The 10,127-nt window shown below is 35.1% G+C and overlaps 1 protein-coding gene and 1 non-coding gene across 2 annotated transcripts in view; both read left to right on the top strand.

Annotated features, from left to right (window-relative positions):
* LOC102882154 (pantetheinase) overlaps window positions 1-10,127 on the top strand; it is a 22,830-nt gene that overhangs the window by 3,565 nt on the left and 9,138 nt on the right. Inside the window, exons 3-5 of the mRNA XM_015592095.2 lie at window positions 7,276-7,468; window positions 8,378-8,669; window positions 9,112-9,470. Of these exons, the coding sequence (XP_015447581.1) occupies window positions 7,276-7,468; window positions 8,378-8,669; window positions 9,112-9,470 (844 nt within the window). The remainder of the gene's footprint in view (window positions 1-7,275; window positions 7,469-8,377; window positions 8,670-9,111; window positions 9,471-10,127) is intronic.
* On the top strand, window positions 2,961-3,067 carry LOC112482608. Its single transcript, XR_003047362.1, has one exon. It is a non-coding gene; the product is annotated as a U6 spliceosomal RNA (small nuclear RNA).

The following is a 10,127-nucleotide window of genomic DNA, read 5'->3' on the forward strand; positions in this document are numbered from 1 at the left end:
ATTTTTCATGCCACGCAAGCAAGCAGGGTTACACAGGCTAAAAGTGGCAGTTAGCGTATGAGCTCATTGTTACAAGTTTCATGATTAACAGAATGTGGTTAGGGGTTCCAGAAACTAGGCCTAAGGTATAGACTTCCTTTGTCCAGTTTCAGGTTTTAATTATCCTTTAACTCTTTCACATTTCAGCAGGCTATCACAGTTGAAGTGATGTGAGGGAGCGGGGAGAAAAGTAGGAGATGGAGGCAGATAGTTTGGAGGGGCCTTATTGCATAAGGATTTGTGGACCATAATAATGACTTTGTTATTTGAGTGAGAAGGTAGCCATTAGAGAGTTTTGAGCAGAGAAGTGACACGTTCTGACTTAAGTTTTATAAGGCAGAGAATGTAGAGAATAGTCTCCAGTGGTCCTTGGAGTGATCTAGGCAGAGTAATGACGATGCTTGAACCAAGATGGTAGAAGTTTGGGTATTGAGGAATAACCAGATTCTGAATAGCTCTGACAGGTTTCACTGAAAGATTAGATGTAGGGTGTGAGGCGAAATGAGTAGTTAAGCTCCTTAATTCTTTGCATACGATCAGATAGCATGTTCTGTTGAGTATGTTTGAAATATCCACTGAGTTCCTTTTTATTTCTTTTCTCAGAGTCACCAACCTTTCTCGGGGCCTACGTTACCAGTTAGTCCATGTGTAATGGAAATAGGGCCTTCTTATTTTCATTTATCTATCTATCTATCTATCTATCTATCTATCTATCTATCTATCTATCTATTTATTTAGCATTTATACTTCATATGCTTCCAAGAGGATTTGAGAGTTTTTAAAATTTTATTATTTTTTAATGAAAATTAAAAATAATTTTAAAATAGGACAGTTTAGATATAAAAACAAAATATAAGTCAACTGAATAAAGTAGAAGAAGTAGTTGTTACAAGGCTAATAGAGGGCTGATAATTAAATTGGATGAGCAGTGTAGTTTTAATAGTTCCTGGGAGGGTAAAGAGAAACAATTTGGCTTAGAAGCTTTCATTGCCTGACAGAAGAAAGTTTATAGATTTCTTGAGATACAACATATGTCCAATAACCTAACCCACAGATGAATTTACTCATTCACCTTTTTTTCATTGATGATATCTTATGTGCGTGTGTCAGAGTCCTTATATAAGAGGCATCCTTTAATAACCACGAATGTCTGCACCTATGATCGAGGTGATCTGGCTTGCAGATTAGAGTCAATTGTTAGTTCAATAAGGTAAAAGAAAAAACTTGCCTAATTAGCTAGCTTATATAAAAAAACATTTTGATGTTTGATTGTATGTTATATGTACTGTTAGTTCAGGGCTTTGTGTGCATACATGGTTTCTCCAGTAAGAGTAAATGATTTCAACGTGCATCCATCATATCTTATGCTCCAGTGTCTTCCACACTGCACTGGGACAGCTCTGCCCAGCATGTCTTTATCCTGGATGCCCACATACTTAGCAAGGTGCTTTGTGTGGTAAGGATACAGCAAATATTTGTTGAATATTTAATGTACACTTATTATAAATTAGTAAATGTCTCGTTCAATAATTAATAATTTTTGTTGTACTTTGAGATTAAGCACTTTGAAAACAGTCCTAGAAAATACATTTTAATTTTTCTGTTTCACCTCTTTCTGTTCTTGGTAGCACTAGGGCAGGCAGATTTCAGGCTCACAGAAGCAAAATGCATTTTTAAACTCCAAATCAGGACATGTAGTCTAACAAAGAATTTTGGAGCCTTTTCTGGATATAGCAAATCATCTGAAAAATATAGTTCAAATGGAAATATATTAAATTTCTATGAGGCATTTTTAAGATTAATAGAGACAGGAGAAAAATATTTAATCAGTACTGTTTCAGAAATCCAAAATATCAGGGTTCTAATTCATGTACCTATTCTACCACTTCAGGTGATCTGGAGAGACTTGGGGTAAATATGTTTTAAGTGGTTCAATGTGTTGTATTTATATCTGTGCATTTCACATACAATTGAAACAAGTAGAGGGGACTATCAAATGGTCATTCATGTAAATGCATTAAAATAATAATTTTTTGGATGTGCTTTCCATCCTTCTTGGTGTTTTACAAGGATATGTTTTGTGGATGTTTGCTATGGTTTTGTACAAAATTGTAGACCTAATGGTTTAGATTTGATACTAAAAGAAAGCTTTAATTGCTACTGCCAGCAGATGGCACCACATTTTCATTCATTCGACAGTTATCCTAACATCATCTATTCGTCAATAACCTAGTATTGATCAATTATTATTTTAGGGTTATGCCAATACAGAATAAATATGACTAAATATTATTTTCTGAGGTCTCACTTTTCAAAAACTGCATTTTAATTGCTTTACTGGGACAACTACTGGTAACATGATAAAATTAAAGAAATCAAGCATGAACAAATGTTCCAGTATTTTCATCTTTCCATACTGTCATTGTCCTAACCCAACCCTTGTTGCCTCTAATATGAACTATTTAAACAGCTTCCTAATGATTTCCCTATATTTAGTGTCTCATCATTCTACTATATTCTATACTCTGATGTTCTATTAATCTTAAAGAAAATTCAGATCCTGTTACTTCTTTGTTTATCAAATTTGGAATAGGTTTCTAAGCCTTTTGGGCAGAGCTGTATCTCCTATGACCCAAAACACATCTTTTAAATTCTTGCCCTTTTCTTCCCTAAAGATTGACTGGTTTCCTGAATAAGATGTTCTTTTCTTACCTCCAAGGGTTTTTTCACCCATTTTTTAATTGTAGTAATTAATATATGCATAACATAAAATTTACCATCTTAATCATTCTTGAATGAATGTATATAGTCAGTGATATTAATTATATTTTTATTGTTGCATAACCATCACCATCATTTATCTTTAGAACCCTTTATCTAGCAAAACTTGACCTCAATACCTATTAAACAATAATTCTCTTGTTCTCACTTTGGCAGCACATATATTAAAATCAAAATGATACAGAGAAGATTAGAATGGCCTCTCTACAGGGATGACATGTGAATTCCTGAAGCATGCTATATTTTTAGAAATGAAAGAAGAGACATTATAATAATACTACAGAAATACAAAGGATCATAACAAACTACTATGAACAAACATTATAGGCCAGCAAATAGGATAACTTAGAAAAAGTGGATAAATTCCTAGAAACAGATAATTTACCAAGACTAAATCATGAAAAATAAAGGTCTGAGTAGATCAGTTATGAATAGGGAGATTGAATCAGTAATCAAAACCCTCCCCCCAAAGTACAGCCCAGAACTAGATGGCTTCACAGTTAATTCAACCAAACATTTAAAGAAAAATTAATGCCAATTCATCTCAAAATCTTACAAAAGATTAAAGGGGAGGGAACACTCCCAAACTCACTTTTTGAGGTCTGCGTTACTCTGATACCAAAGTCAGGTACAAAATCACAAGAAAAGAAAACTACAGGCCAACATCCCTGATAAACATAGATGCAAAAAAATTTAACAAAATACTAGCAAACGAAATTCACCAGTACATTAAAAGGATCATAGACTATGATAACATGATATTTATTCCCTGCGATGCAAGAATGTTTCGATATGTACAATAAAAAAATATAATACATCACATTAACAGAATGAAAGGTAAAAATCATTATTACCTCAATAGATACAGAAATAACATTTGATAAAGTTCAGCATCTTTTCATGACAAGAACTCCAAAGTATATCTAGAAGCCATACGTTATAAGCCAACAGCTAATATGATACTCAATAGTGAAAGGTTGAAAGTTTTCCTCCTGGAATAAGACAAGCAGTGCCCACTATTGCCACTTCTGTTTAACATAGTACTGGAAGTCCTAGCCAGAGCAATTAAGCAAGAGAAAGAAATAAAAGGCATCCAAATTAGAAAGGAAGAGTAATATTGTCTCTGCTACTGCATAAGAAAATCTTAAAGACTCCGCCAAAAAACTGTTAGAACTAATAAACAAATTTGATAAAGTTTCAGGATACAAAGTCAATATATAAAATCAGTTGCAATTCTATATATCAACAATGAACTATATGGAAAAAATCCCATTTACAAAGTATCAAAATAATAAAATAGGAAAAAATTTAACTAACAAAAGAAAGATCTATACACCAAAAACTAAGACATTGAGGAAATAAATTGAAGATGACACAAATAAATGGAAAGATATTCTGTGTTCCTGGATTAGAAGAGCTAGTAGTGTTAAAATTTCCATACTGCCCAAAGTCATCTATAGCTTCAATGCAATTTTTATCTAAATTCCAATGACATTTTTCACAGAAATAGAAAAGATAATCCTAAAATGTGTATGGAACCACTAAAGACTCCAAATAGCCACAACAATCTTGGGATAAAAAAAAAAAAGCTGAAGACATCACACTTCCTGACTTCAAACTGTATGTTAAAGCTATACAAAAAAAAAAAAGTAATCAAAACAGTATAATATTGGCATAAAAATAGACACATAGCTCAATAAAACAGAATCGAGATTCCAAAAATAAACCCATGCATATACAGTCAATGAATATTTAACAAGGGAGCCAGAAATACTCAGTGGGAAAGGATAGTCTCTTCAATATATGGTGTTTGGAAAACTGGATATTGACATTAAAAAGAATGAAGTTGGAAATTTATCTTATACCCCTCACAAAAATGAACTCAAAATGGACTTAAACATAAGACCTGAAACTGTAAAACTTGTAGTAAAAAACATGGGGAAAAAAGCTCCTAGCCATTGTTCTTAGCAAGGAATTTGGATATGACACCAAAAATATAAGCAAAAAAAAAAAAGGAAAATCAATGAATGGAACTATATTAAACTTAAAAGCTTCTGCATAGCAAAAGAAAACCTCAACGAAACGAAAAGACAACCTATAGAATGGGAGAAAATATTTACCAATGATATACCTGATAAGAGGTTAATACCCAAAATATATAAGGAACTCATACAACTCAATAGCAAAAAAATTCTTTTGATTAAAAAATAACCTAATAGACATTTTCCCAAAGAAAACATACAAATGGACAATGGTTACATGAAAAGGTGCTCCACATCAGGAAATGCAAATCAAAACCACATTGAGATATCACCTCGCACCTGGTAGTATGGCTACTATCAAAAGGATAAGAGATAAAAAATGCTGGAAGAGACAGAGAAAAGGGAATCCTTGTGTACTGTTGGTGGGAATGTAAATTGGTGTAGCCACTATGAAAAACAGTATGAAGTTTCCTCAAAGAATTAAAATAGAACTACCATATGATCCAGCAATTTCACTTCTGGATATATTTTCAAAGGAAGTGAAATTACTATCTTGAAAAGATATCTGCACTCCCATGTTCATTGTAGTGTTATTTACAATAGCTAAGACATGGAAACAACCTAAGTTTCTAGCAATGGATGACTGAATGAAAAAAAATCCGAAACCATGTAAAGGCTTATTTGTGGTGTTGCTTTCCATAGTTTCAGATACCTGCTGTCAACTATTTGTTCAAAAATATTAAATGGAAAATTCTAGTAATAAACAATTCATAAGTTTTAAATTGTGTGCTATTTATTCTGAGTAGCATGATGAAATCTATCACCGTCCCTCTGTCACACCCAGGATGTGAGTCATCCCTTTGTCCAGTGTATCCACACTGTACATAATATTCACCCATTAGTTACTTAGTAGTCATCCCAGGTATCAGATCACTGTCACAGTATCATAGTGCTTGTGTTCAAGTGATCCTTAATTTACTTAATAATGGCCCCAAAGTGCAAGAATAGTGATTCTGGCAATTCAGATATGCCAAAGAGAAGCTATAAAGTACATCTTTTTAAGTGAAAAAGTGAAAGTTGTGATCTTAATACGGGAAGAAAAAAATTGTATGCCGAGGTTGCTAAGATTTACAGTAAAGATGAATCTTCTACCCATGAAATTGTGAAGAAGGAAAAAGAAATTTGTGCTAGTTTTGCTTTTGCCATTCAAACTGCAGAAATTCTGTCCGGTCGGCAAGGCATCTGGTCTCTCTCTGAGATGGTATCTGTTGTCCTATTTATTTGCATGCCTTATGATTTTTGTTGACAACTAAACATTTGAATTATAATGTGATACCTCTGCAAATCAAATTTTCTTTTTCCCCAGGATTTTCTGTCTTTCGTTTATTTGTTTATTTTGCTTGTAGGCTGTTTCCATGCTGAGCGTAAGCTTGAAATAAACTTAAAGTCTTGGGTCTTGTCTTAGTCTGTGCCTTTCCCTGGGCATGTGTTGTGACTTTCTAAATTCTCCTATATATGTGATTGCTTTTTTATATCCTAGTCCTTAAATTTCTGGTTCCCAAAAGGTGGAGAGGTGGGGGGAGGCGGAGTGGGGGAAGAAGAAGAAGAAGGTTCTGCCCTATACATCTCCTTTAAGTTGCTTCAGCCAGAATAGTAACAATGTGTGTTGGGGTTGGGAATGCAATAATGGCTGCCTGCCTCTGACTCTACATCCCCACCATCAGAAACAGTTATCAAAGACCAGAACAGAGATCCCTGATAATTAGAGGAGAGGGTCTTTATTGCTCACCTTGCTCCTGCATGCTGCCTGCAAGGTGCTCCAGGAATACCCACATGGCTACCTGCTACAGGGCTGAAGGTAGCGATGGGCATGAGTAGTCGCAGCTGGGCTAAGAGCTAAACTAGAATAAAATTAACTGTAATTAACCTTCCAAGCCTTCCCCTGGAATTTCCAATCCTTTCAACTGACTCCAGAGTTCCAAAATAATTATATCAGACGGATTCTGCACATGCAATTTTTCTCTATGAAGGGATAGATTCCTGGTGCTTTCTATTCTGTCATCTTCCCAGAATCTTCCTACCCTTCTTTCACTTGAAATCTTTTTTAATGCCTCTCTTATATCAGGGATGGGTTCTGGGAATAAGAAGTATGTGTCTTTGCCCCAAAATATCTGTAAGATGTGACATACAATATAAGATTAACACATAAATGAATGCATGATTAGAAATGATGATAAATGCTATGAAGAAAAAACACATGGCCTGAAATCATACGTAGTTTAGTTTTCGACAGCCAAATTCCCACAAGCATATACTTCCTCTGAAGTCTCTTCTTGTTTTAATACTTTCTTATCTATTTTATTTAGAATTTATTTTTTGTGTATATCACTTAATAGGTTCAGGCTGCTATCATTCTAAATTTTGTTAAAAGCTAAGCTTGATTTTTTTTTTCTCTTCCAATAACACATATCAGATTTGGCTACACCCCAGTGCAACAAAAACTCAGCTGCTTGGCCAAGGAAAATGGTATCTACATTGTGGCAAATGTTGGGGACAAGAAGCCATGCAATGCCAGTGATCCCCAGTGTCCCTCTGATGGCCGTTACCAATACAACACTGATGTGGTGTTTGATTCTCAGGGAAAACTGGTGGCACGCTACCATAAGGTATAATTAATTTACAAATAATTACTGAATGTTTAACAAAATAAAATGGACAAGAAGGGAGGCAAATTCTTATTGTTGATAATAATAAGCATAGTTTAGAAGTAGAGTGGAGACAAAACATAGAAAGTAATGATTTAGTGTGAAGAACTCCTATAAAGAGACTTGAGAGGTTTCCTGTGCATTTAGGAACACCAAAGCCTGGTGTTGGGAGTGTGTGAAGATTAGTAGAACCTACCTGCATTGAAATATAACATCATCTTTTGAACTTTGTCCTTTTAAAAACACACCCTGGCAATAGGTCAAGGCTAGAATGAAAAACTCCTTACCAAGTAGACTTGGTTTTAGAGAGAAAGGAGCAAAGAAATTTCTTTGTCCACAGAAAATACTTGTGTTTTTAGCAAGTAGAAATGATCTTATTTTACTCTTATGTCTTATAAGATTCAAGAAGGTCTTAACAGACAAAGATTCCCTTGTACCTATCTATAAAATGTGGAGATTTAACCAAAGGCTCCTTCTCAGCTGTAGTAATCTCTGATAAATCTTTCCCTCTGAAGACAGTGATCATAGATGAAATTAGTGCTGTAGAATAGAACAGTGATCCCCAACCTTTCCGACACCAGGGACCAGTGCTCCTATTAGAATCTAATGCCTGGTGATCTGAGGTGGAGCTGAGGCGGTGATGCTAGCACTGGGGAGTGGCTGCAAATACAGATGAAACTTCGCTGGCTTGCCTGCTGCTCACCTCCTGCTGTGTGGCCTGGTCCCTAACAGATCACATGGTACCAGTCCACAGCCTGGGGGTTGGGAAGCCCTGGAATAGATGTGAGCTTGTACTTTTTCAGACACAGTGATCTCCAGGCCAACTTCTTAAAAGAGATTTCTTCCTGCTTCATCTTCTGTTTATCACAGCAAAATCTTTTCCTGGGTGAAGATCAATTCAATGTACCCACGAAGCCTGAGGTTGTGACTTTCAACACCTCCTTCGGAAGGTTTGGCATATTTACATGTTTTGATATACTCTTCCATGATCCTGCTGTGACCCTGGTGAAAGATTTCTATGTGGACACCATACTGTTTCCCACGGCTTGGATGAATGTTTTGCCACATTTGTCAGCTATTGAATTCCACTCAGCTTGGGCTATGGGCATGGGAGTCAATTTCCTTGCATCTAATATACATCATCCCTCAAAGAAAATGACAGGTACTGTGTAATTGTTGAAATTCATAGAATTGATGTAATCTAAAAAAGCAAAAAAATTTTTCTTGCTAATATGTACTCTTAAATACAGAGTTTTTCAATTTTTAATTTTTGCATAACTAGTTGGTGACATGCTGTAGAATCAGTCTTTATCTAAATTGTTTCTAGATTTACTTAGTTTTATTCAACTTAAATGAACACCCTTTTCCTCCCCACCACCAAAAATAATTCACTACTTTTTTTGTGAAACTCTCTCCTTGGTCTCTTGGTGTCATCCTCTGTTGGATTTCTTTTCACTTGTTAACCTTAGCATATTTCACTGAAATTAATGAAATATATACTTTAGGGGGAGTAAAATGTTAATATAAGTGTCAAATAACAAAAACTACGTGATCTTCTTTTAACTTTTCTATTTCAAATGCCATTTCCAACTTATCACTTCCAGGAAGTGGCATCTATGCACCTGATTCTCCAAGAGCATTTCATTATGATATGAAGACAGAGGAGGGAAAACTCCTCCTCTCACAACTGAATTCCCACCCATACCACCCAGTCGTGAACTGGACTTCTTACGCCAGTGGTATAGAAGCACTCCCAATGGGAAACCAGGAATTTAAGGGCATTGTTTTTTCTGATGAATTCACCTTCTTGGAGCTCAAAAGAGTCATGGGAAATTACACAGTTTGTCAGAAAGATCTCTGTTGTCATTTAAGCTACGAGATGTCTGAGAAGAGATCAGATGAAGTTTATGCCCTAGGGGTATTTGATGGACTACACACTGTTGAAGGGAGCTACTATTTACAGGTAATGGATTATTTTGGTAGTAGGGAAGTTACCAGATAAAATACAGGACACCCGGTTAGATTTAAATTTCAGATAAACAATTATTTTTATTATAAGTATGTCCCACTTTGGGGGATATATGTATACTCAAAAAATGTGTTGTTTATTTGAAATTCAAATTTAATTGGGCAGCCTGAATTTTATTTGCTAAAACTTACAGTCCTAGATGTCAGCAAATGCTAAACTGGTTGGAAAAAAGAACATTTATTTACAATACCAGTGTTTAAAATGATTTAATAATCACATTACAGATAATTTTAATGGATAATTAACCTCTGCTATTTCCCACCTAAACAAAGTTAGCCATTTTCCTTATTTGTTTACTAATGCCTATCTAGTTTTATAAAGAGCTTGACACTAAGTATGTCCTGGAGACAAATAGAGGTGATCTCTGAGATGTATAGCACAATAGTTTACTGCTGCATAGATTCAGCTATCTCATATCTCTCAACATGAAGGAGGAGCTATATTAATCTCATGAGATAGAACTGCTAAGGAAAAACAGCTTCCTTGTTTTTTTCATTCTGCTCTTCTCTTCCTTGATCTGGCCTCCAATCCTATTTCATTCAGATTATTGCAATACGTTCCTAATAGCTTCCTGACAGTTTCAGCTTCCTC

This window comes from Pteropus alecto, unplaced genomic scaffold, assembly GCF_000325575.1.
Source record: "Pteropus alecto unplaced genomic scaffold, ASM32557v1 scaffold185, whole genome shotgun sequence".
Classification (NCBI taxonomy): domain Eukaryota; kingdom Metazoa; phylum Chordata; class Mammalia; order Chiroptera; family Pteropodidae; genus Pteropus; species Pteropus alecto.